The 25424-nt window shown below is 61.7% G+C and overlaps 3 protein-coding genes across 14 annotated transcripts in view; all 3 read right to left on the reverse strand.

Moving 5' to 3' along the window:
• NUDC (nuclear distribution C, dynein complex regulator) overlaps positions 1 to 25424 on the reverse strand; it is a 64480-nt gene that overhangs the window by 32274 nt on the left and 6782 nt on the right. The window lies entirely within an intron of this gene.
• Positions 656 to 14899, reverse strand: ZDHHC18 (zinc finger DHHC-type palmitoyltransferase 18). 8 transcript variants are annotated; one of them, XM_064172535.1, is made up of 10 exons: positions 14615 to 14899; positions 11420 to 11580; positions 8922 to 9071; positions 7857 to 7994; positions 7396 to 7444; positions 6903 to 7005; positions 5412 to 5521; positions 4379 to 4478; positions 2171 to 2262; positions 1273 to 1362 (listed from the first exon to the last, which is right to left on the reverse strand). In XM_064172535.1, the coding sequence occupies exons 1-9, from the start codon at positions 14869 to 14871 to the stop codon at positions 2221 to 2223; spliced, it is 1110 nt and encodes a 369-aa protein (XP_064028605.1). In that variant the 5' UTR covers positions 14872 to 14899; the 3' UTR covers positions 1273 to 1362; positions 2171 to 2220. The 8 variants fall into 8 exon arrangements, with proteins under 8 accessions (XP_064028600.1, XP_064028599.1, XP_064028603.1 ...); XM_064172530.1 differs by lacking the exon at positions 4379 to 4478 and having other exon boundaries at positions 656 to 1362; positions 11420 to 11505; XM_064172529.1 differs by lacking the exon at positions 4379 to 4478 and having other exon boundaries at positions 656 to 1362.
• PIGV (phosphatidylinositol glycan anchor biosynthesis class V) lies at positions 15296 to 23677 on the reverse strand. 5 transcript variants are annotated; one of them, XM_064172653.1, is made up of 5 exons: positions 23233 to 23301; positions 18680 to 18831; positions 17090 to 17767; positions 16613 to 16882; positions 15296 to 15841 (listed from the first exon to the last, which is right to left on the reverse strand). In XM_064172653.1, the coding sequence occupies exons 2-5, from the start codon at positions 18764 to 18766 to the stop codon at positions 15533 to 15535; spliced, it is 1344 nt and encodes a 447-aa protein (XP_064028723.1). In that variant the 5' UTR covers positions 18767 to 18831; positions 23233 to 23301; the 3' UTR covers positions 15296 to 15532. The 5 variants fall into 5 exon arrangements, with proteins under 5 accessions (XP_064028723.1, XP_064028720.1, XP_064028719.1 ...); XM_064172650.1 differs by lacking the exon at positions 23233 to 23301 and adding an exon at positions 23516 to 23677 and having other exon boundaries at positions 16613 to 17767; XM_064172649.1 differs by having other exon boundaries at positions 16613 to 17767.

Raw genomic sequence — 25424 nt, forward strand, 5'->3', positions numbered from 1 at the left:
GCGGATCTGGGGTACCCCTGCCCAGAGAGGGGCTCACATGTGCAGGCAACAGGAGGATGCCAGCTCTGCCAGCCTCCCCACAGCTCTTCCCTGTCCCCACACAGAGCTGTGCCATGTGCAGCTCTTCCCAGAGGAGCCTGATCCGCCCTGGGAGCAGGTCGCACCCCACGGGGCCGGGAGAAGGAGCTGCTGGAGGAGAGGGCACATCAGAGCCCACTGTCTCTGTCTCCCACCCTCGGGCCAGCAGATGAAGCACCAGGGGTGAGAGACCTGCAGAGCTCCAACCATGCAGAACAGCTCCCATTGAGGGGCTGGAGGCCAAAGGGGCAGTCCGAGGTACACCCACCCCCACTCCCTCCCCTTAAACACACCTCCTCGCCCTGCACAAACACAAGGCGGCAAGCCCGGGGTGGGGGCTAGGCTGAGCTCAGTCCAGTAGCCAGTTTGTGTTCCCCCCCAAGGGCAGCCTCAGCCCGGCTCAGGGAGCTCCTGGCACCACGGCAGGTAGCAGAGAGGCAGCAACCTTCCATTACCCCACTCAGTTCCCTCACCCCACGCAGCACTGGCACGGCCAGGCAGGGGCACGGATGCCCGCAGAGCCCCCACGCCAGCAGAGCCCCCGTGCCCGCAGAGCCCTCCGTGCCCGACGCTGGTGTACAGTAAATAGGAGAAACTTTTACTCTGTTACAAAAGTCAAAGGCATAAAACGGGGCGGGGGGGGATGGATCCTGCCGGGCTCCGCGCTGGGCTCCGCAGCGCTGCTCAAGGTGCTGCAGGGCTTGAGCCCCTTCCCCTAAACCTGGAGCCAGGCTAAGAGAGCACAGGGCCAGGGCAGCTGCCCGGGGGGGGGCCGCAAAGGTGAACTCTGCCCATGAGCCAATTGCCGTCCGGAGCAGGGCCTCTGGCACACGGGCACGGCTCGGAGAGGGGCTGGTGGGGCTCGGAGGGTGATGCTGCCAGCTCGGCTGTAAACGCCCTGGAGCGAAGCCTGCTGCTTCCCAAAGCCCTCTGGAATGCTGCTCTCTGCCTTCCAGCAGCTGCAGGAGGGAAGACCTCTTCCCGGGGGGGTGAAGCTGCTGCTCGCAGGCGGCCTTGGTGCAGTGAGTCCGTCCGGCTGGGGCCGGCAGCGCTCCGGTATTGCACTGGGGGGGGTCACAGCGCTATGGCTTTGAGCTCGCAGCCCACGGGAGGGCATCTCGGGCCCCGCGGCAGGGCTGGAGAAGTTTTTCCTTGTGCTCGGCCTCTTGCTCTCCTCGCTGGCGGTGGGGAGCAGGGAGCACAGCCCTGGCCAGCGGAGGCACTCGTGGTGGTCATGGCTGTGGTCTCTCGGCTGCTGCCCGCCGTGTCCTGGCTTCCCGTGGGCTGCTCCACGCCAGGCAGAGGGCAGTGAGCCAGCATGAGGGGGAGAAGGGGGAGGAAGAGAGAGAGAAAGAGAGAGAAAGGGTTAGTGCCAGAGATCCACCAGTGAGCAGCAGCAGGCAGCAGAGAGAAGCATCCAGGCTCGGTGGCATTAAGCGATGGTCCAGGCTGGAGGAGAGCAGGGGTGGGGAGGATGAGGCAGCCTTCCTGCACTGCTGCTGGGGGCAGCTCCAGAGCCCAGGAGTGAAGCAGAGCTGTGCCACAGCAAGTGCTGGAGGGACCTTACCAGGGGCATGTGGGAGGAGGAACCTGGGGTTAGAAAGGAAAAGAGAGGGGTTGGGGAGGGAGGAGAGGGATCAGCCAGGCAGAGCGGATCAGAACTCCCTTGCAGGCTCCTGCTTCTCTGGCTGGGCCACAGCTCACTCAGACACTGAATCTCTGTATCAGCTGGGGGCTTCCTCCAGCCCCAGCTTGGCAGCTCTGCCGGGCACAAACCACCACAGCATGGCACAGATCTTCGTCTCCCCTCAGCCACACACAGCATGGGTGGCTCCACCTCGAACCAAGCCCCAGCACAGAACTGAGGCAATCATCCCTCTCCTCTCACCAGGGCTGTGGGCAACCCCTCTGCCACACAGCCCTGCAGCGAGATGGCACAACCCAGGGCTCAGTGCCCCTCACACCAGCGGGATGGACAAGACACACAGTACAGAGATGTCAACACAAGAGGAGGGTGATGGAGTCCATGGGCAGAGCTGGTCATGCAGTGGAGGTGAGGTGGGTGGCTGGGGAGAAGGAAGCACTTTCTTACCAGCTAACCCCCAGCAAGCAGGGCTAAGGTCCAAGGAGGGGCAAATCCAGTCAGGCTGTGCAGGAAATGGCAAAGTCCTGGCAGGCATCCTCCTGGGGAAGACACCACAGGTTATGCACCTCAGCACCTGCCAGCCTGGCTGGGTCACACAGGGGAGCCACAGCTCCTGGCACAGCCCTGGCCTGAGCCAGGTGGGTGGGGAAAGAGCAAGGAGGTGATGGGGAAGGGGAGCAGAGAGCAGAGGAGGCTTTGCCCGGCCTGGAGACAGGGGACAGGACAATCCCATGGGCACTGAGCAGCAGCTCCTGCAGGAGCTTCCACGGCCCTGAGCCCAGCTGCCACCTGGCAGATGCGAGACACCAAGGCACCTGCCCTCCTCTGCCCGCAGGGGCAGAACAACAACCCAAGCACTGCAGCTCTTTAAAAATAAACTTTATTATGTCGAGTAACAAAGGAAATCAGTTTAAATAAACCCAAGCAGGCCTCTGGCCCCTGGCACCACTCCCACCCTGCTCCTCACTGCCCAGCACCAGCCCCTAGGAGGCTCCTCAAAGGCAGAGATAAGGCCCACGGGGGGCAGCCTTGAGGGAGAAGCGGGCAGGGCAGGGCAGGGCAGGGCAGGGCAGGCTCTCTGAGCGCAGCAGGGCACTTGAGCTGGCAGAGCCGCGGGCTGGAGGCTGCTGGAGCTGCCGGGTGGTGAGGGCCATCTGCTGGGATCCGGCAGAAATTCAGCAGCCAGCAGCAGGCTCTCAGCTCCTCAGCAAGGGCACGGCAGAGCTGGGGGCCACCACGAACAAGCACCCAGCCCCCCGTGCAGGCCAGGGGAGCGTCGTGCCACTGCCATCGCCCAGTGCACCCCAGAGCCGGGCACAGCCTGGAGTGGTCACTCCTGGTGTGCAGGGCACGACGCTGGTGACTGCGGTGGGCACAGGCTGCCCCCAGAGATGTGCTGCCTGAGGTCAAAACAGAAGAGTCTGACCCGTGGGAAAACCTGGGTAGGCATCCTGCCCCCAAGCACAGCCTCTGCCCCGGTGCCAACATGCACACCAGCTGCACCGAGCAGAAGTCCCACGCAGACGAAAAGCCCACCCAGGAACTGTGCAAAAGCATCCAGCAGCTCCAGGAACAGGATTCAAGTATTGCTGACAGGGCCTGTGGCACAGAGCTGGCTCTGCTGTGCTGCTGCACACACAGAGTGCTGCTGGTGGACGAGCCCAGGCCCCAGGGGACTTCTCCCAGGGTGCTGGGGATGGCAGGGTGCAGGGTGCTCATCTGCCAGCCAGAAACCCAAACCCAGAGCTCAAGGTGAGGTTCTCAGAGAGCAGCACCTGGGAAGCCCCCCTGGGATTCACAGCCTTCTCTGGTGCCTCCTGGTCTCCTATTGACAGGACATCTCCTGATCTCCCACTCACTGCTTCCTCTGCCAAACCCCACCTGGGAAGGGGGTGAGCCCCCGGGGCTCAGAGTCCCCCAGTCCCAACACCTGCAGCCTTGCCAAGCAGCACAGAGCACTGCCTGCTGCTTCCTCCCACGAAGCAGGGCTCAGCCTAACTCCTGCCTCTCAGACTGGTGAGGCCAAACCAAGCACCAGAGGGCAGGGCCGACAGCAGCTGGCACACTTGGGTAGCCTCCACCTCCACCGGGAGCCCTCCAGCTGAGCAGCCCCAACTCCCCAGGGCACAGCAGCTGCTGGCGGTGCCCGAGGCGAGGGCCTGGCCGCGGAGCAGCAGAGCAGCCCTGCCCTGCCAGCAGGAGGTGTCAGTGGAGAGCCAGAGGGCTTCAGGGATCCTGCACCTCCACCAGCCTGAGACTGGGAACCGTTTGCCAGTCCCCCAGCCCGGGCCCATCTCAGAAAGGCAACGGCACCCTGGAGCAGACACCCCAGGCTCAGGGGTCTGCTGGCTCCCCAACGCCGCCTGGGCCCCAGGGTGCAGCAGGGACCCTCTGCTTTCTGCAGGCGTCTGGGGGTCTCCCACGCTGCTGGCCAGGCAGGCCAAGGGCCCAGGCAGGCCACATCACAGTGGAACAAGCAACAAAGGCAATAAATTAATAAAAAAGGCAACAAGTGGCTCAGGTGAGTCTCTGGCAGCTCTGGGTCTGTCCCTCCTGAGCCCGGGGAGATGGGAAGAGGGCAAGGCAGTGGCTGGAGCCAGGTGCAGCACAGCAGGCACTGGGTAGGTCACAGCACTGCTAGGGGATGCCTCCTACCATGCTGGTGTCAGGTTTGGCTCCAAAGGAGGGGATTTCACTCTTGGGGCTGGACGGGGTCCCGACCTCTGGCTGGATAAAGCCTCTTCTGTCTATCAAACTGGAAAAGAGAAGGGGAAGGGCGCAGGGCAGAGGAGCTCAGGAGATGGAGCCTTGCTGAAGCCAGGAGCCACAGAGAGGGCTCTGCTGTGGGCACTGCTAAGCAGAGCACCAGCTGGAGCTGCTGGGTGGCAGCTTCCTGCCCACCAGCAAACCACAGAGCTGCCACAGAGCCACCACACAGCCTGCAGGCACTTAATGGCTTTGGGTCACCACAAACCCAAATGGGAACCAGAGAAAAGCTTCACAACAGGAAAACAAGGATGGAGGAAAAGAGCTAGAGGAGAACACTGGAGGTCTGCCACAGCCTCCCAGGGCACAGCTCAGGCCCTGAGCCCATGGCCTGACCACCTCTGGATGCCAGCCCTGGTGTGTTGCCACCTCTGGACCCAACAAAAAACTTGGGGGCACTTAAAATCAGAGGGCAGAGCCAGGCTGGCTGCAGCAGCTGAGCCCTGCATGCTGGCCTGGGGCTCTCAGCTTGTCCCAGGGCATGTGGAGATGCCCTTTTCTGGGGGTTGGATGCAGCTGGGACTGATGTGGAGCACACAGCAGCAGGGGATGGTGTCTCAGGCTGTGCATCTGGAGCTAGTGTAGTTCACACTCACACCCGGGCCTGCTCCCAGGCTTGATGGAGCTCTGGAGCAAGCTGCTCTAGCTAGGGGGTCCCTGCTGACTGCAGGGGGCTGGATTAGATGACCTTTAAAAGGCCCTTCCCACACAAACCATTCCACGATGCTGTGACTTGAACTCATCAAGCTCAAGCTTGGGAAGCAGCAGTCTCAAGGCTGGGAAGCTGTTTCCTCCTCACCATGGAGGCAGAGATGTTTGTGCTGCCTCTGGCTCCCTGCACTGTGGCAAAGGTCTCGTTTCCAAGGGCCCTCTCAGGGCAGGATGCAGCTGACAGCAGCCTGGGGGGGGCGAAGGCTCCTACCTGGGATGGAAAGGTCCACACAGCACCGCGCAGCAGTTCGTGAGGATGCTTTTATGGCTGTAGGGATTGGCAAACTCTGAGCCCCTCTTACTTGACCATGACCCTTTGATCTGAAAGAGAAAGGAGACTGAGGCAGAAGAGAAGTGGCAGTGGAACAGCTCCGCAGCAGTGGCCTTGGCTCAAATCCCCGCTGAAGGGTCCGAGGCTTCCCCTGCTGCCAGCCCCCTCCTCCCTCTGCTCTCACAAGCAGGATGGCTGCAGAAGGGCAGCCAGAGACTGAGCTGCTCCTGCTCCTTGCAGACAGAAAGCCCCAAAGCTGTGCACCCCCTGCGCTGCACCCCCCCGTGCTGCACCCCCTGCAGGGCCACCACCCCCAGCACAGCCTCCTCCTCGCTCTCTGCTAGGCAAGGCTCTAGCTCACTGCCCCTCTCCAGCTCCTCCAAGCACCACCAAGCAGAGGATTCTCATTCTGTGCTGCACTGGGAGGAGGCAACCTCCCCACCCTGTGTGGCTGCCACTGGGGCTCTGGTTTCAAAACCCAGCTCACACCAAGCGTGGGCACACAGCAGTGCGCAGCAGATGCTGTACCTGGGCTCAGGCCCCTGCCTGCAGCAACCACTCCCCAGGGCATTTCCTCCTTTTGTTTTCACTTCCTCTCCCCACTTGCAGCACAAAGCTGGCAAGGTGGGCACCACAGCCACAGAGGCAAGGGCCACTGGCACTCAGTTCTGGGCTGCAACCTCGAGCAGGTCTAGCAACACCTCTGAGCAGAACAGAAAAGTGGAGAGGAAAGGAAAAGGTAAAAAAAAGGCAAAAAGAAGCCCAAAAAAGGGATGCAGAACTGCTGCCTGCAGTGCCAGAAGGCCCAGCAAGGGCCACGGGGGCTGCTGGCCAGAAGGCTGCACTCTGCCCCCGGGGCTCAGACAGATTCTGCACTTCCACCCCACCTGCCCTGCTCAGGGCACTCATTCTCATTTGGCCCCTGGAGTCCCCAGGGGCATCCACCAGACTGAGGTGGATCTCAGGAGGTGTCTGAAGACTTGCTTGTGAGATACGAGGAAGCAGCAGAGCCCAGGGGAGCAGCAAGGGGCTGGCAGGAAGCCTGTGGTTGTGTGCTGCACACAGAGCCCATGGCTGGCACCCACAGCACCCCGGGGCCAGCCTGCTTCTTTTAACCTCACAAGCCCTAAATTTAAGCAGTCACAGGCAGGCTGGAAAGCCCCCACAGGTGGCCTTCCAAACACTGCAGTGTGTGACCCTAGAGCCTGGCACTGCCAAGCACCACGTGTGGCACTGCCTCATGCTGCCTTCCCCTTGCTCAGCGACCAAAACCCACAGGCTCAAAGCCCGGGCACTGCTGGCTCAGCAGGGGGTTATCAGAGGCAGGCAGTGCAGGCAGCATGGAGATACTGCCCCGAGGCAGGCAGCCAAGGATGCCCTCCAGAGCCCGGGAGGGAGCAGGGCCAGCCCTGCAGAGTGCCAGGTACTCACATCTTCGTTCGTAGTCAGGTTGGAGGCAACTAAGTAAGTGTGAAAACCTGAGAGGCCCAGAATAGACCAGACTGAGAAGAAGCAAATCACCAACTCCAGCACAGTGAGCAGCAGTCAAGGAACAAAAGCACCCCGGGAAGAGAGCAGGACTGCCCGGGGGGCTCTGCGCTGCCCCTGTACACCCTGGGGCCACAATTTCCCACTCCCTGTCCCACTGCGCAGGCACCCAGCAGGGCACAGCCTGCTCTGGCCACTTCCCTTTCCTCCTAAACTGGGAAACAAATCTGTCAGGCACCCTCGGGCCCTGCTGCTGAACTACAAAGGTCTGCCCAGTCTGGTGATGCCATCTGCAGATGCTGAGATGCCTGACCCCTGCTTGGGTACTACGTTAAATGGTGAAAGGACACCAGGGGGGCCCTGCAAAGAGCTTCGTGGTCAGTGTGGCTGCATCACTGCTTGCCAGGCCGAGCAGCTGCTGGCACCAGAAGGATATCTTGCAGGTGTTGTCTTCAGGGTGGCAAGGAACCCATCCCTCTGAGAGCCTGCAAAGCATAACAGCAGAGGAACAGCATCAGCCTGGCACTTCCAGCCAACGCTTGGCTCCCCAGCACGCAGCCACCCTGCTGCAGGCCAGAGGGACCTGCCTGAGCAGCACCTGCAGCCTTGGGCTGTGTCAGCGTGCAGACAGCCTGGGGAGGCTTGGGGCTGCCAGGGTGAGGAGCAGAAGCACCCAGCAGCAGCTCTGCTCTGGAGGGGCTAAGCCAGGCAGCAGCTCTCTCTGCAGGGTGCATCTGCAGGCGCCTGTGGGCTGAGGCCTGACTCAGGCAGGACACTTGCACTGAAAAGCCTGGGAGAAGGCAGCCAGCCCCTGCCCAGGCTCGGTGCAGCAGCAGCTGCCTCAGGCTGCCACGGGCAGGGCAGGGCACAGGGGCAGCGAGGAGCCCTGGTACTCACGCAGGGTGAGGTGGGTGACGACGCAGGCGAAGATGAAGGCGGTCAGGAAGGAGAGGGAGAGGATGAAGGCGTAGAAGTAGCGATAGTTGCGCTTCCCCACGCAGTTGCCCACCCAGGGGCAGTGGTGATCGAACCTCTCTGAAACAAAAAGGAGGTGGTGAGGACTGCTGCTGACCTGCACCTCACACAGAGCCCAGGGCTTCAAACCCAGCCCTGGCCCAGCAGCCTGGCAGCAGCACCCCTCTGAGCAGCAGTGCCAGCAGAGCTCTGCCACCTGCCCACGTCTGCTTTTAGCATCAAAGGCCAAGCCCTACTGAACAGCAGCCCTGTGACTGGTGACACCTACTGTGACTGAAACTGAAAGAGAGCAGCTGCAAGGCAGCAGCTCCCGCAGCAGCTCTGCATGTGCTTGCCCTGAGCCACTGCGCTGATGCTGCTTCCAAGTGGGAAGAATCACAGAATGGTTTAGGTTGGAAGGGAGCTCAAAGCTCATCCAGTCCCAATCCCCTGCCACAGGCAGGGACATCTCCCACTAGAACAGGTCACTGAAGGCCTCTTCCAGCCTGGCCTGGAACACCTCCCTGGGCAACCTGTGCCAGACTCACCACCCTCACTTCTTCCTAACATCCACTTTCAGTCTCCCCTCTGTCAGTTCAAACCCATTCCTCCTCCTCCTAACATTCCCATACCTTGTCAGTAGTCCCTCCCCAGCCCTCATGGAGCCCACTTCAGATCCTGGAAGCCTTCTCTTTTCCAGGCTGCAGAGCCCCAACTCTCTCAGCCTGTGCTCAGAGCAGAGCTGCTGCAGCCCTCTCAGCATCTTGGTGGCCTCCTCTGGACTGGCTCCAACCTCAGCACCCTGCTCCAGAGCTCTGTCCAGCAGCAGCACGAGCGGCAGACCCCAGCACGGCTCCACTCCTGCAGACCCCCGGGACGGGTCGGGCTGGAACGCAGCTGGAAGCCCTCCGGGTTCCAAGCCAGGGGGCAGGGGCGAGGAGAGCTGCAGCAGCCCAGGCAGGCTGGCAGCGGCATGGCAGGCAGCGGCGGGCAGCAGCTGGCGCTCACCCACGCAGTTGTCGCAGACGCTGCAGTGGGAGGTGCGGGGTGGGCGGAAGAGCCTGCAGGTGTAGCAGTACTTGAGCTTCACCACGTACTTGTTGATCACCACCTCCATGGTGCGCGCCGGAGGGCGGTAGCTGGAGGTGCCCATGCTGTCTGCGAGGCAAGGAGGCAGGGTCAGGCTGCGGCAGGGCAGGCCCCTGCACCCCCAACCCCCACCTCACCCCCGGCTGCCCCCTGCCCATCTGCAGCTTGGCAGAGCAGCACAGACAGCAGGTCTCAGCTCCTCCAGGGAGGCATTGAGCCAGAGCAGGAGTCACAGCATGGGCTGGGCTGGCAGAGTGATTGGCACTGGAATGGGCTGCCCAGGGAGGTGGGGGAGTCGCTGTCCCTGCAGGTGCTCAAGCCAAGCCTGGATGGGACACTTAGAGTGCCACGGTCTGGTTGACTGGACAGGGCTGGGGGACAGGTTGGGCTGGAGGAGCTTGGAAGTCTCTGCCAACCTGCTTGGTTCTGTGACCTTCAATACCACCCAGTGTGGGAACCCAGCAGGAGAGGAGGAGCAGTGTGCGAGCACCCAACCTGCATTCCACAGCTGCACAGGGAGTGGGACCCAGCCCAGGGGCCAAGGCAGGACAGACTGGGCTGTGCTCATGCATCGTTTGTGCCACGGGATAGGAGGAGTCACCATGAGAGTGCCTGGGGCCTTTTTTGGGGCCTCTGTCCTGCACTTGCACTGGCCTGGAGCACAGAGCAGCTGTTTCCACCCAGAGGGTGCCACTGATGTGCCAGGTTCCTGGCAGCAGCAAGAGCTGGAGAACATGGGCAACAAGAGCATGAGGCAGCGACAGTCCAGCACCAACCTCCTGCCACAGGCAGGGACACCTCCACCAGCCCAGGCTGCTCAAGGCCTCATCCAGCCTGGCCTTGAACACCTCCAGGGAGGGGGTGACCTGCTCCAGTGGCACACCCCCACTGCAAAGAACCTCCTCCCAGGATCCAGTCCACAATCCCCTCCTGCAGCTCAGACGGGCAGGAGGGCAGTCAGCAGGGCAGTCGGATTCCTGTTCCTCAGGGTGGGAACTGAGGACTTTCAGGGACAGTTGTGTGTGCTTTTGAGGACCCCCAAAAGCAGGAGCTGGGAAACCTCTGCACACAGAGGCAGCTTTGGGGCCGACTCCTTCAGTCACTCCTCAAAGAGCATCTTTGCGACTCTGAGCAGCAGAGCTGCACCAGCGAGCAGGGTAAGAGGATACTGAGTGGATTATATCAAGAGCAACAGCTGGCACACTGGGCAGCATCTGCAGCCAGATTACTGCTCCAGACACTGATAAATGGAAGCAGAGAGAACCACCCTGGGGACGTTTGGTATTTGAACCTCCTTTCTTCAGTCAGATGCTGAATTCCTGCCTCACAACTGTCTGCAGTGGGGCAGGCTCAAGCTGCCTGCCATCAGCTTTGCTGAAGCAGTCACTGCTGCCACCAAAGGTGCCCTGATCCTGGCTGCATACAGCTTGGCCACCACCAAACCTGGGTGACACTGCAGGCTTTAGAGGGGGACAAACAGTAGCACAAGGTCAGAAACCCTCACAAGAAAGAAACCCTTGCAGCCCAGCAGGCAAATTATCACCTGCCCCACGGGGCCAGCCTGAGGAGCTGGGGGTGTTCAGCCTGGAGAGGCCCCAGGGAGAGCTTCCAGCAACCTCCCAGCACCTGAAGGGGCTACAGGAGAGCTGGGGAGGGATTTTTGCAAGGGCCTGTGGTGACAGGACAAAGGGGAACGGACTGAATCTGGAGCAGGGTGGATTTAGGTTGGACATCAGGGAGAAGTTCAGGACGAGGGTGGTGAGACACTGGAACAGGCTGCCCAGAGCAGCTGTGGAAGCCTCACTCCTGGAAGTGTTTCAGACCAGGCAGGATGAGGCCTCAAGCAACCTGGGCCAGTGGGAGGTGTCCCTGCTCAGGGCAGGGGGTTGGAACTGGAGGATCCCTTTCAGCCCAGCCTGTTCCAAGATCTCAAGAAGCATTCAGGCCTGAATGGACTCTCAGCAGCTGTGCTCTGCAGAAGGTGCAGGGCCAGATTCCCTGAGTACGGGCAACACCTGAAGTGACCAACACACAACGGAGCAGCACAGGCAGCTGCTGTGTCTCCAAGAGCCTGGCAGTGTGCTTCTGACACACAGCTTTCTGCTGGCACCCAGTCCCCAGGGGAGCATTCAGCCCTGGGACACCAAAGGGACAAGCTCTCTCCTGAGCTCCACACAGGGCTGCTGCCCACTCTGGTATCCTCCTGGGGGCAGGAGCTGGGGCAGCCCCGACCTGCCCTCAGGCTAGAGGAGCTCACCACACCTCTTGCCAGGCCTTGCGAGGCACTGCCAAGCCTCACAGTCTGACACTTTGGCCTTTTCTCCAGCCCTGGACAAGGGGTAGGGAGAGAAGACCCCAAGGAGCCCTTGAGCACACCCCGAGAGGCCCACGGGCAGGAGAGGGAACTCAGCTCTCACCGATGCGCTTCTCCAGGTCTGCAGCCTCGCTGGGGGTGGCTCTGGGCAGGATTCCTGGGTCTCTGAAGCTGGTCTGCAGCAGGCAGCTGATGACAAAGAAGAAGAGGACGGCTGCAATGATGGGGATGGCCAAGGTGAGGTGACTGGCAAGGAAGGGGCAGCTGTTGAAAGAGAACACAATGACAGTTACCGACCTGGGCTGCAGCACTGCACAGCTGTGGCACTCTGCACTGGGGGCTGGGGTGAAGCACTGCTGCCCTGCAGAGACCTTTGGCACAGCAAGAGCCAACCCAGAAGACACTGGCATGGCACTTGGGAGCCCAGGTCTGTAGCACAAAGATCTTGAGCCATGGAATAGTTTGGGTTGGAAGAGGCCTCAAAGCTCATCCAGTTCCAACCCCCTGCCATGGGAAGGGGCACCTCCTGCTAGCCACAGGTTGCTCCATCCTGGTCTCAAACACTTCCAGGGATGAGGCATCCACAACTTCCCTGGGCAACCTGCTCCAGTACCTGATCACCCTGAGTAGAGAGCTCCTTTCTAGCTCCCAAAGTACACCTCCCACTGGCCCGGGCTGCTGCAGACAGCCATACAAACCCCTGCACAAGGCCACTTTGCCCTCCTGGGGTCCCAGAATCAGTTCCAGCTGCCCCAGAGTCAGGTCACCTTCTCCAAGCGCAGCATCAAGAACACACGGAGGAACACCAGGGCTCAGCAGGGATCAAAGCAGTGTGGCCGTGACCCCTTTTGGTCCAGTGTGTGAAGCTGAGAGGCAGCCTGGCTTGGATCCAGCGCAGCTCTGCTGTCTCTGGGTGCCCCCTGTGCCCTTCATGCTGTGCCAGATGTTTGGAAGGGGACACCTCCCAGCACTGACACTGCTCTGACAAGCCACCGCGGCTGCCCCCGGGCTTGCTGCGGCACAGCCTGGGGCTGTGCTGGAACAGAGGGGGACCCGCAGGGCAGCTCCGGTGCTGGCAGCAAGATGGGAGAAGGTGCCGAGGAGCAGGCCTGTGCGTGGCATGGAGCTGCAGAGCCTCCTGCCCTGGCTCTGCAGAGGGATTTGCTATTCTAAGCAGCTCTAAGCGGCCCAGGGAGCGCAGGCAGCAGGCAGGCTGCGGGAGTGCCGCTGGCCGCGGGCTGCTGCCAGCCCAGCGAGAGGATTAAGCAACTTTTGTTTCAGCTCTGCAGCTCAGCTGCCCAGAACAAAGCGGCCACCAAGCCACAAAACCCCTCCAGCCTGAGCCCCTCGATCCTCTGCCTGGCAGAGGGACAGAAATGTCTCTGAAACCACTGAAGCACAGAATGGGTTGGGCTGGAAGGGACCCCAAAGCTCATCCAGTCCCAGCCTCTGCCACAGGCAGGGACACCTCCACAGCACAGGCTGCTCAGAGCCTCATCCAGCCTGGCCTTGAACACCTCCAGGGAGGAGGCAGCCACAGCCTCCCTGGGCAACTTGTGCCAGTGTCTGCCCAGCATCACTGTCAAGAACCTCTTCCTAATGTCCAACCTAAATCCATCCTGCTCCAGTTTCAAACCACTGTTCCTTGTCCTGTCCCTGCAGGCCCTTCTGAACTATCCCTCCCCAGCTCTCCTGGAGCCCCGGCAGCTACTGGAAGGCTGCTCCAACATCTGCCCAGAGCCTCCTCTTCTCCAGGCCGAGCAGTCCCAACTCTCCCAGACTGGCCTTGCAGAAGAGGTTCTCCAGCCCTCTGATCACCTTTGTGGCCTCCTCTGGACCCTCTCCAACAGATGCATGTCCCTGATGAGAGATGTGAGCTTGTTGGCTCCCCTTCTCCAGGACAACCTCTGGCCCTCGCTCCCCCCACCAGAAGTGCAGTGCAGAGGCGAGAGGCATCTGCTCCCCAGGCAGCAAACCCTCACCCGTGCGGGGAGCTGCTGAAGCAGCAACTGGGAAAGCCCCAGGATGTCCTCGAGCAAGCAGGAGCGAGCAGGCAAGCAGGGCGGGCACAGCAGATGTCCGCTGCTTGGCCCTGCACAGAGCAGTCCTTGTGCTGCCTGCTAGCTCCAGACACGGCAGAGAGCTGCCAGAGCGCCACAGATGACACCAGGACAGGAGCTTCTGTGGCAGGATGCTGCGACTGCCTCCCGCAGCTGCCTGCCCCGCTCAGCGCATCTGACTTTGCAGAAGCTCTAATCCCATCAGATGCCTTCATCTGCTGCCAGCAGCCCTGGGCAGCTTTGCTCTGGGGCTGGCAGAGATGACGCCGTGATCCCGAGGCAGGCACGACCCTGACCCTTGCCATGGCAGCAGGAGAACCTGAGCTCCCTTCCCTCCCGAGGCAGAGGCAGGATGGCAGCAGCCCTCGGAGCTCCCCTGGGCAGCGCAGGACATACCAGGCTGCTCCTGGCTTCCCCCTTGGGGCGCAGCAGCCTCCTAAAGCAAAGGGGTCCGGGGGAGGCAGCTTCCTCCTGCACAGACACTGCACACGGGGGACAGAGCTGCAGACCCCCAAAGGGGGACCCCAAAGCATCTCACCATTTCTCAAGCCCCTCTAGCAGAAGCAGCACTGCCGCTGCCGCCACGGACCAAGTCCCACAGTCCTGGGGAGGGTCTCCTGGCCGCAGCTCTGGACGAGTTCCCTCCTCGGTAGCAGGAGGGGAGATGGGGGAGAGCGCTGAGAGGCCAGGGAGGGACGCTGAGAGGTTGCTGAACTGCTTCCAGCGCCAGACTGAGCAAACAAGTTCCGGGGCCACCCCTGCCCGCCCCTCCTGCCCCCCACACGAAAACACCTGGGGACAGACAAAGCCAAAGCCTGTAAAGTGGGTCTGGGGGCCGCGCAGAGGGAGAATGCCTCGTGGGGGCAGTGGGGGAAGGGAAGCGCAGGGGTCCCGTGGGGGGCACGGCGGCCCACCCCCTCCCACCGTGGGAGTGCAGCTGGGATGCCAGCTACCCCAGAGCCCCCCAACAAGAAGGGGCCAAGAGCTGCTCAAGAGACCCCTGCGGGACCCCCTGCATGGAGAGGGGGACACCAGCAGGACTCTAAACACGGGAGGGGGACACAGCAGAGGGACTCCCAGCACGGGGTGGAGACAGGCACCAGAGGAGCGCCGAGCACGGAGGACAGGGGACGCCAGAGGGTCCGCGGCAGGCAGGGAGGGGGCACCCAGCGGAGGGACTCGCACCAAAAGGACTCCCCCCGAGCCCCGCAGCCCCCGGCCCGGCAGCGCGGACTCACTCGAAGGCGAAGAAGAGGCCGCTGGTGGCCAGGATGAGGCCGAGCGTGAGAGCGAAGACGCCGCTGTGCCGCGCCAGCATGAGGCGGCCGCCGCAGTAGAAGCGGTTACGGCCCGGGAACACCTCCCACTTCCGCCGGGGACGACGGGCCGCACCGGGCCGTTCCGAACCGGTGGGTAACGGAGGCGGCGAGGCGACTGCACCGGGTGCCGGGACCGCTACCCCGGGCGGGATCTGCCGGTACTCACAGTCCTTCATGGCGCTCGGCGCCCGGCGCGGCCCCGCCCCGAGCCCCGCCGACGTGTCCGCCCCGCCCCGCGCCCCCTGCCGGCCCCGCCGCGCCTCGCCCCGCTCCGCCGCTTCCCGGCGCGCCCCCTGCCGGCCCCGCCGCGCCTCGCCCCGCCGCCTCCCGGCGCGCCCCCTGCCGGCCCCGCCGCGCCTCGCCCCGCTCCGCCGCTTCCCGGCGCGCCCCCTGCCGGCCCCACCGGGCTCTGCCACTCCGGGGAGCCCGGGGCTGACGCCCGGCTCCGCGCCCGCTGTCTGTTGCGGAGCGGGCGATGCTCACACCGCTGCCCCCAGAGCCAGGCCTTGTTCCCAGTCCCATGCGTGCCCTCAGGGCTCGCCTGCAACAAGCGCTAGGGAAGGAAGCGAAGAGGACCGAGCAGCTCAGAGAGCGACAGAATCCTGCTGGTGAAAAGAGACCTTTAAATTCACCCAGCCCTTACCCAAGCACTGCCAGGTCACCTCCGAACCACGGCCCTCAGCACCACATCTCCACGGCTTCGAACCGCCCCCCCGGGGATGGGGACTCCAGCACTGCCCTGGGCAGCACCACTGCATCATGTCAGGCTTCTACACAAAGGTTTGGTTCTGAGAGTGCTTCTGCCCCACTGCCCATCTGCACTCATGTGTCCCCTTGCTACGTCCACGGCCAGAAGTTGCAGTGCAGCATCAGTCCCAGTAGCCAATAGGACAGGAAGAATCCAAGGAGGCATTTGCTGAGGGGGGTGATTAACCTATAGTTCAGCAGCAGCCTCACCAGGGGGTTTTCAGGTGTCCCTCTGCAACGGGACCCATCAGGTGAAGCTAGAAGAGACTTCTCAGTGTGAGGTGCCACGGTTTGATCGCCAGTCCCTTCACTCCGGAGCAAGGGTTCGTGTTCCTGAAGCAGGTGAGCAGAGAACCAGTAGAGGATGGGAGAGGAGGAGCCAAGGAACCGGGTCAGCACCTGAGGATGGTGGGCAAAGAGCAGGTCAATCGTCCCCCAGTGCCCAGCCCTGCTCCCGAGGCATGGGAGGAGCCATCTGCTGCCTCACACTGCTGGTGAAGGGGACAGGGACACGGCCTGAGGATTCACGGCACTGGAACACCCCATCTCCTCCTGCTCTGCTGTGCACACAGCCAAGTGGTCCCCAGACACTGGATGAACATGGCAACCCTCTCCCTGACATCCTTGTCACCATCCAGCTCAGGAGCTGGGCAGGGGCAGCAGCTTCAGGGGAGATTTGAATGTCACCATTCAATTATTTTCTACTGGGACCCCCAACCTTTGGTGCCAGTCACCGTGTCCCACGCATGACCTTCACACGCTTCTGGGGACCACTGACAGGCTCTGGACTGTTCTGCTGCCATCCGTTAAGCATGGCATAAATGACAATGACAGAATCCTTGTCCTCCAGCAACTCGGGAGCAGGGCTTGGCCAGCCTGGCCTTAAGCACACACCAAACACCACCCAACACCAGCTGGAGCCTTTGATCCCCGTCTGGGTGTCCTTGTCACACTGAGCACCTGGCACCCTCTCTGCAGGAACTCTCCAATTCAGCAGAACAACTAAAGCTGAGCTTTGGAAACCCTCTGTAGAGGCAGATCCAAAGAAGGCAGAGCTGTTGGGTTGCACCACCCTGCGCTGTCCTGCAGCTGGGACAGCTTCAGGCTGTCACTGTCACTATCACCACTGCTTTGCAGAGCCACTCCTGTGTGCTGCTGTCAGCCTCCTACCTGCACGTGCATGCAGAAGAACCCAAACACCAGCAGCGCCGTGGCGTGGACCACGTAGACGAAGAGAGCAGGGCTGCAAAACCCAGCTCTGGGCTTGCCTTCTTCACTCTTTCTTCTCTCTAGACCAAGAGTCAGGCAGTGCCGAGGGTTTGCAGTGACGTAGGTCCAGGCAGCCCACGAGCCCAGGAGGGTGACAGGCAAAGCAAGCAAGAAGTTGGGTATCTGCCTGAGCTTGAAATACCTCAGAAAGCCCACGTCCCAGTAGGAGTCCTGGATGTAGGAATAGACCAGAGGGAAGCGCTGGGAGCACCAAGGAGGCTTCACCCCGTCCATGGCTGCCAGGCGATAGCCTCTGTCCCGAGCCAGCTGCAGCAGCGGCTGGGGCACGCTGGGCTCCGGGCCGGTGCCAGGCTCACAGAACCTCAGGTAGGCATAAAACTGGAACAGAGCAAAAGGCAGGAAAACGCCAGCACACACCAGAACCGCCGAGGACGCCAGGCTGAGGAGCTGCTTCCACAGTGGAGGGAGCTTCCCGACAGACCCCGGAGCCGCCTGGAGCCGGAGGGCAAAGCGCTTGCCGCGGGAGTAGAGCAGGAAGCCGGCGTTGAGGAGCCCGTTGGCACGCACCCCCGAGGCCAGGCAGAAGAGCAGCCCGCTGAGCCAGCTCTGCCCCCGCTCCAGCTGCCACATGGCGCCGAACGCCAGGCAGGCGAACATGCTCTCCGAGTAGGCAGCGGCCAGGAAGACGCTGGCAGGGCTGAGCGAGAAGAGCAGCGCGGCCAGGAAAGCCACCGGGCGGCTCCGCAGCACGGCGCGGCCCAGCCCGTAGAGCGCAGCGGCGGCCAGCACGGAGCAGAGCGAGCTGAGCCCCGCCGCGGCCAGCAGCAGGCGGCTGCGAGCCCGCAGCAGGCGGCCCAAGGGCCACAGCAGCCCCGCGGCCGCGGCGCGCAGGCTGAGGGGGTAGAGCGGCAGGAAGGCGCAGTTGTGCTCGTACAGGTACCCGCGCTCCGCGATGAAGAGGAAGTGCTCCGCGTCCCAGCGCGACAGACCCCCCAGCAGCCGCTCCACCACCGCGTCCCACGGGCCGGCCTCCGACAGCCGAGGCGGGGAGAAGGCGTCGGCGGCGTGATCGGGGATCAGGAGGTTAAACAGAGCCTGGAGAGAGAGAAGAGAGGTTTGAAGGTCAGCAGAGATCTTCCTGGCACCTACCAAGGACAGCAAAGCAGGAGGAGAAATCCTGAGCTTCAAGTGGGAGAAGAGAGGGAAGGGGAAAGAGAGGAGAGAAGAGAGAGATCTAAGCCCAAAGGAAAAGATGCTTTAAAACCCCCAAACCTCAGATCAGATCCGAGCTCAACCACACGTGGGCTGGGACCAGTCCCTTGCCATGAACTCAGCACTGGCAGGGAAAGCAGAAGAGGCCAAGACTGAACAAACTGAGACTGAAACTCCCCCCCAGAGCTGCTGCCTGGCCACGGAGCACACATCTGCTCTGAGCAGGCCGCTGGCATTTCTGACACCAAAGCTTCCGCAGCAGCTGATGGCTCCGCTTAGCCCTCCCCAGGGGTGGCCAGAGGCTGCCACCACTGCCAGCTGGCTGGGGACCTGCTGCTGCACAGCCTCCTCGGGCTGGTGCTGCACCAGAAGGGCCAACCTAAACCTGTCCTGCTGCAGCTTGAGGCCACTTCCTCTTGTCCTGTCGTTTGTTCCTTGGGAGGGGAGCCCATTCCCGACCTGACTCCAGTCTCCTCTCAGGGAGCTGTAGAGAGCAATGAGGTCTCCCTTCAGCCTCCTCTTCTCCAGGCTGAGCATCTCCAGCTCCCTCAGCTGCTCCTCCCCAGTCCTTCACTCTTCTCACCCCCAACAGCTAATCCCCTCTGCTGTCCACAAGCAGCCTCCTGCACCTGAAGCATGCAAACAGGGTCCTGATGCAGCTGGTCTGTGGTTCCCCAGAGGTTCTCTGGTCAAGCGAAGCCAGGCAGCTCTTGCTGCACAAGGCAATGCTGAAGAGAGGCCCTGGAGCAGCACACAACAGACACGGCAGTGCCCTGGCCTTGGGAACATACTTGCCTGCAGCAGGAGGGTCGCAGCTCTGCAGCACAGTGCGAACCACACCACCTCCCGCAGGTAGGGGTCTTGCCAGCTCCACAGCTCCATCCTCAGCTTGAAGGTTGCCTCGGTAGGTCACTGGTGTTAGGAAGTGCTCCTCCGGTTCTGGAAACCTGAATTGATAGAGAGAGCACAAACAGAAAGGTGTTTGGGTGCTTGAGCAGCCTGCAGCCCTGGTGCTTAGGGACACGGTTTAGTGGCAACACTTCAGTGCTGGGTCCAAGGCTGGATGACCATGGAGATACCAGCCAGATACACTCTGCGACTGCCATTCTGTGGCTCTGTATTTCTGGTGCCAGATGTGTTTGTAAATTCACAGAATCATGGAATGGGTTGGAAAACACATTTAGAGGTCATCCAGTCCAATCCTCTGCAGTCAGCAGGGACATCTGCAGCTGGAGCAGGTTGCTCTGAGCCCCAAACCACCTGCCCTGGGATAGTTCAGGGATGAGGCAGCTCCCACCCCTCTGGACAACCTGAGACAGGGCTCTCCACCCTCACTGTCAAAAATCTCCTCCTTTTCTCCACTCTGAATCCCCCTGTGTTCAAAACACCCGCCCTTGTCCTGTCACAACAGGCCCTGCTCAAAACTCTGTCCCCAGCTTTCTGCTCAGCCCCTTTAAGCATTGAAAGGCCACCAGAAGGTCTCTCTGGAGCCTTCTCTTCTCCAGGCTCAACAACCCTAACTCTCAGCTTGGCCTCACAGCAGAGGGCTTCCAGCCCTCAGGTCATTTTTGTGGCCTTTATTTACTCAGGCACTTCAAAGGGCTGCAAGTCCCTGTGAACATTTGGGACCTGGGAGATGAGCAGAAGATATCTTTGATATTGTTCCTATGAAAGAAAATTTCCCTGACTTCTTAACCTTGCCCAGGAGGCAGGGGCAGAGGCTATGCCACACACTCTCAGCCCATTTCTGCCCGGGCCAGTGTAAGCACCAGAAGCAGAGGAGTTCAGCAGCTTCCCCAGTGGCTGCCTCAGCACAAACAGCAGCACCTCAAGCCAGGAGCTTGCCAAGCATCTCCACACAGGCTGTCATTGAGCCAAATGGGATTGCAGTGTTTCAGGGAGGCATTTTTGGGGGACAGAGGCAGCACTGAGGTGTGGGCTCTGAGTGGGTAACATCTGTGTGAGCAGTTTGCTGCTGGAGCTCACAGCCAGCTGGGTGCTGCCTGGCACAGTCCCCACTCCCTTCTGCTCCCTGCCCTGTGTTTGCCCCTGGGAAGCCAAGAGTGCCTTTATCCAGCTGCCCCACCCACAGGGCCAGGGTACCTCTGCAGGCATGCCCTGACCCCGCCCTGGTGCAGAGACATCGTCCCCACGATGTGACACTCCACTGCCCGGAGCTCACCACCGCAGCTCTGCAGTGCTTTGGCAGGGGTGCAGCTCTCTGGAGTGAGGGCATCTGCCCCCATGCAAGCTGCATGTGCTGTGGCTCCCGTCCACCGCCTCCCTGCAAATCTCACCTGCAGGACTGAAACCTCTCTGTGGAGCCTCACTGCTCTCTTCTCTGTATATCCCAGACTGATGTTGTGGGACCACCTAGGAAAGCTGCTGGCCCAGGGCCACCAGAGGCAGGCAGAGTCTGCTCTGCAGCTAGCTGAGCTAACACATCCCTCCCACTGGCTCCGCAGCCATAGCTGCCCTCCAGCGCCAAGACCCAGGGCGAGGTTTCAGGAACACCACATCCTGCTCCTTTCCCACCCTTCTGATCCAATGCCTCAGATCCCCAAACTGAGCACCCAATGACCCCCAAACCCTTTTCCTTTTCCCCACTTTACTGATGGAGGGAAAAATAAACCCCAAACCTGACAAAAACTGCACAAGGGAGCAGAAAGCAACTCATCAGCAGAGCAAAAGCCAGCCCCGAGGAGGCTCATTTATAGCTCCAGTCTCTAACCACAGGATTACACTTCCTATTTAGCCAGATACAAAAGTTGGGGGGGGGGGGGGTGTTGCTCATATTCTCCTCTTGGCTCCAGAGCATTCAGAGCCACAGACAAAGCAACTGGTGGGAGGCACATTCTCCTGCCTCACCAAGCTGTGCTGATATTTTAAGCAGGGGATACTTCAGCCCCAGCTGTAAATTCTATTAAAGCACTTTCACAGCTGCAAATCCTATTCAAGCACCACAGAAGAAAAAAATCATCCTGGTGCTTTAAATATGTTTTTTTTGGGGGGGAAAATATAATAAATCAGAGAGAAAGCCTCCTGTGAAGGTGAATGTGCCAAGGCAGCTCCCAGCACAGCAGCCTTACAAAGCCTGCTCCTGTCACCAAGCAGCACACCTTGAAACAGCAGAGCTGCAGCCCACAACCCTCCCTCTGCAAGAGAGAGAGGTGGCAGAGCTGGGATGGCTCTGAGTGGGCACCTGCACGGGTGCAGAAAGCTACCAAAGGCAGAAGCAGCTTAAAAATAGTTCAGTAGAGGATGCAAAGTCTTCTCAGCAGCATCCTTGGCCTGGATCAGCCATAGTAAGGCTAGCAGCAGCCAGGCAGGGGTTGTCTGTGCTGGGCGCTGGTGAGGCCACACCTTGAATCCTGGGTTCAGTTTTGGGCCCCTCACAACAACACTGAGGGGTTGGAACTGGCCCAGAGAAGGGCAAGGAGGGCAGTGAAGGGTCTGGAGAGCAGGGCTGGGGAGAAGCCGCCTGGAGGCTGAGGGGAGACCTCACTGCTCCCCCCTAGTTCCATCAGCTTGCAGTGTCTGCGCACCCCTCTGCTCCGTGACACAAACGGGGCTCAGAAAGGGCTGCGAACGCAGGCAGGGAACGAGGGTGGCAGCGGCAGCAGGGCCCGGCCCGGCCCGCTCGGCTGCAGTGGGCGCCCGTGACCACCCGGGGGCAGCAGGCGCTCGCCACGGAGCCTTCTCCTCGCCCGGCAACCGGCTCCGAGCGGCGCACGGCATTCCCGTCGGGAAACCAGCTCCAGGCTGCGTCCGAGACACTCGGAGAGCAGCGCTCCGGGCACCGGCTGGTGCTCCCGCAGCCGCTGCCAGCTACCAGTCAAACCCGTGCTCCGAGCAGGGCGCCAAAGGAACGCCGCCTTCCACGAGTCCTCTTCTCCCGGGGCCGCTGCCGTGCGGCTGGGAGCGCACAGCCCCGCAGCCGCCTGCACCCCCGCCCCACTGCAGCTCCTGGACCGGAGGCCGCAGCCCCAGCGCGGCTCCGCCTGAACGGAAAACGGCACCGAGAAACAGGAACGCTTCTACCCCTGGTACCTCGGGAAACGCTCACCCGGGGAGCAAACTGACCTGGATCACTGAAACCACAGACCCATGCAGGCTGCAAAAGCCCTTTCGGCTCGCCAGCTCCAACCACTGACCCAGCACCGCCAGGGCACCTCCGGACCACATCCCTCTGCTCCACGGCTCTGAAACCCCTTCTGGGATGGGGACTCCACCACTGCCCTGGGCAGCCTGGACCAGGCCTTCACAACCCTTTCAGAGGAGAAATTGTTCCTCGTGTCCAACCTGCATCTCCCCAGGCACAACTTAATGCCACTTCCTCTGGTTCTGGCTCCTGTCCTGGCAGGAGCCCTAACTCTCACCCAGCCCCTGCCTGGCTCCAGCCTCCACTCTCCACTCAGGGAGTGGGAAGCACATCCACACCCAGACCAGCTTCTGGGGAGCTGCTGGGGATGCACATTCTGGTTCTGCTGCTTCTGACCTTCGGATAGACTGGAAGGGAGTTGTGCCCCTCTCTTTGGTGGTGGAACAGGCTGGCGATGTGCTGAGGCTGGATGATGACTGAAACAGTATCGCAGAATGGTTTGGGTTGGAAAGGACCTTCAAAGCTCCTGCAGTCCAACCCCTCCACTCAGCAGGGACATCCCCAACCCTAGCAGGTCGCTCAGAGCCTGACCTGCAATGGTGCCAGCCACGGGGCAGCTCCCACCTCACTGGGCAGCCTGGGCCAGGCAGTCCCCACCTCGGTGTGAAAATTTCCTCCTTCTCTCCAGCCTCGTCTCCCTCTTTCGCTTCAAACCACCTCCCTCGCAGCGCTCGGCAGCAGCTTCACACCGAGGAGCTGTTTCCAGCTGGTTACCACCGGGCGGACACTCCAAGCCATGGCTCACCGCGGACAGCCCCACGTGCCCCGGCCGCTGCCGCCAGCCCCGAGCCGGCCACAGTGGAAGCTTCGAGCCCGCCGATACCGGCCCGAGGCGCCGGCACTCGATTTCTCTCACTACCTACGCGGCCCTGCGCAGGGCTGGTCAGGAAAGCAACAGCAGACCGCAGCCGACGCCCGTCCCGCTCCCGCTCGCAGCAGGAGCCGCCGGTCGCACTCCCCTCGCAGCCCCGAGCTCCCTGCCTGGGCTGGCCCCCGGCCCGAGGCCGCTCGACCCCCCCCCAGCTCTCGGGACACAGCCCCCGGCCCCAGCAGCCCCCGGCCCGGCCGCGGCCCCACCCCCGTGGGGAGGGGGTCCTGAGGGGCGGGGCCTCCGGTGCTGGGAGGGGGCGGGCTCTGCCTCCGCCCCGCCCCCCGCAGCGCGCACGCGGCCCCATCCCTCCTCCACCTGAGCGGCCCGCGCGCGGCTCCCGCGCCGGCTCCATCCTGCCGCCACCGCCACGCCCCCTGCCGCCACCGCCACGCCCCCTGCCGCCACCGCCACGCCCCCTGCCGCCACGTCCGGCCACGCCTCTTCCTGCGCTGCGCGCGCGGCTCGTCACGTGGCGGCCGGGGGCAGGGCTGGGCAGCGCCATCTTTGTTACGGGCGGGCGGAGGCCTCATGGCCCCGGCCCGAGCGCAGCAGCGGAGCCTTGCTGAGGCACCTGGAGCCGCCGCCCAGCCCCACTCACCTTCCCGCGGCCGGGGAGCGGCAAGTTGAGCTGCAAACATCTTGCGAGAAGGGAGCTGCTCTCTTCCGCCGCCACAGCCCCGCCCTGGGCTGCCTCCGGGGCCCTGTGTCCGCCAGGGCTGCCGGGCAGGGCCGGAGCGGCCGAATCGGGTCCGGCCGCAGCTGAGGCGCTGAGGAGGAAGCAGAAGCTGCCCTCTGCAGGAGGCGGCAGCAGCCCCTGCCCAGAGCCAGCTGCTCCTGGAGCTGCCCCAGCACAACCCCGGACCAGTGGCAGGGATCGAAGCAGCCTCTTGCCAAAGCCGTTAAGCAGCAGCACAGCAGCAGCCTGGCCAGGGGCAGGGGTTGTATTAATTACTGTTTCCAGGGGGATTGGCTTCCCTCGAGATCTCGCCCCCGAGATGACAGAGGCAGCAAATGCTGCAGGCGCCCAGCCCTGCTCCCGGAGCCTCAGCAGAGCCGGGCAGGGCTCGTCCCTGCTGCCAGCATGGCAGCGTCTGGGCAAAGGCGGCAGCAGCTCTGTGCCTAAAGCCAACTTGCTGTGGTACCAACCTGACCTTACCCCACGTCAGGAACGACCGAGAAACTCTCAGTGCCAGCCAAGTCTTGAAGGGACTCTCCTGAGTGCTTTTGAGGAGCTCTGGCTAGGGAAGAACTCAGATTTTGTCTCTCGCTGGTCGAAGTGGGAAGGATGCAGCGTGAGGGGCAGAGGTGTGGGGTTTCAGGAGTGCCTGCAGAAACGGAAAGCTTTGGTATGAACCAGGTCAGAGCACCAAGGAGTTGCATTCTGGGCAGCCCAGCTGAGCTCGGAGCTCAGGAGTGGCTCTCAGAACAGTTCCTAATTACAAGCCCCGAACGCTGCCTGTGCTCATTTTCCTCATTCCGGGTCCGGGCTGTTTTTCTCACCCCTTCAGAGGGCAGAGGTGGATGTGTCTGCGGCCGTGCGAGCGCTGGGGGAGCCGAATGACTCCGCTCAGACCAACCATTTGTACAGACAGTGGTGAAATGGGTACTTGGCACCACTGCAGCCTCTCCTCTCCCTCCCAAACGCAGCATTTGCTTACGATTCAGCTCACCCCAAGAAGGCAGAGGCTGCACGAGAGCTGCTCACTTCCCTGTCTTCGGCCTTGCTGCTCAGGTCCTTTCTGTTAAAAAAAAAAAAAAAGGGGGCAGTTAATTTGGGCATTTTACATGAATGTAACCAGCCTGAAACAGAGCTCCCCGAGAACAGAACCGAAGGCTCAGAGAGGCTGGATTCAATTCAGTGAGGTCCAGCAGGATTCTCAGCTCACACTTTGGCACTCTGCAAAGCTAAGGAAGCTCAGCACCAGTCCTGTCCCTTACCAAACCCATCTCAAGGCCTCTCCTTTTGCCAAACTGCTCCTGATGATGAAAAGAGCCAATCTGAGATTCTGGCACAATGACTTCCAGGAACCTGAAGTTTAAGGACTGCAGCTCTGGAAGGGCTCTGGGAAGTGAGAGCTTGCTAGAAGAGCAGTGGGATAAACCGAGGTGATCTGATGAGCAATAATGGCATCTGCCTCTGAAAGCCCTTCCTGTAATGAGCTCTCTTGCTCAGAGGAGCTTGGCGCAGTCCTCGCTTCCATTGTTATCTGAGGATAAAGCTTCAGGCCAAATGAAAAAAGCACTTCCTAGTGCCTGGCAAAGTGCAGATTTTCACATGAAGAGCCTGAACTTTGGCCCTTTGCTGAAGGGCATCAGAGCCCTGCCCGATGGAAAACCCCAGCCTCTGCTGAAGGACCTCAGGGGAGCACAGCACAGCACAGCTCCAGGGGCATGTGAGAGCTGCGAGGGGAATGAAAATGCTGACAGGGAGCTGAGCTGCCTCCTGAGCCTTCCTCACCCTGTCACAGCTTCACCTCATGCTGCACAGCCTCTCCTACCCAGCTGAA

The sequence above is a fragment of the Pogoniulus pusillus genome, chromosome 37 (genome assembly GCF_015220805.1).
Source record: "Pogoniulus pusillus isolate bPogPus1 chromosome 37, bPogPus1.pri, whole genome shotgun sequence".
In the NCBI taxonomy this organism is placed as follows: Eukaryota; Metazoa; Chordata; class Aves; order Piciformes; family Lybiidae; genus Pogoniulus; species Pogoniulus pusillus.

Bases quoted from the DNA above. Each gene is read 5' to 3' on its own strand.
- ZDHHC18 (XM_064172529.1), bottom strand. From the start codon at position 14,871: ATGAAGGACTGTGAGTACCGGCAGATCCCGCCCGGGGTAGCGGTCCCG. The intron at 9,072-11,419 runs GTGAGAGCTGAG...CTTGCCTCGCAG, and splicing joins AGACCTGGAGAAGCGCATCG to ACAGCATGGGCACCTCCAGC. The intron at 5,522-6,902 runs GTGAGTACCTGG...TTTCTCTTTCAG, and splicing joins ACCTGACTACGAACGAAGAT to ATCAAAGGGTCATGGTCAAG.
- PIGV (XM_064172650.1), bottom strand. From the start codon at position 18,766: ATGGAGCTGTGGAGCTGGCAAGACCCCTACCTGCGGGAGGTGGTGTGG. The intron at 17,768-18,679 runs GCAAGTATGTTC...CTCTCTCTCCAG, and splicing joins CTGCGACCCTCCTGCTGCAG to GCTCTGTTTAACCTCCTGAT. The intron at 15,842-16,612 runs GTAGGAGGCTGA...CACCATCCTCAG, and splicing joins TCTTCTGCATGCACGTGCAG to GTGCTGACCCGGTTCCTTGG.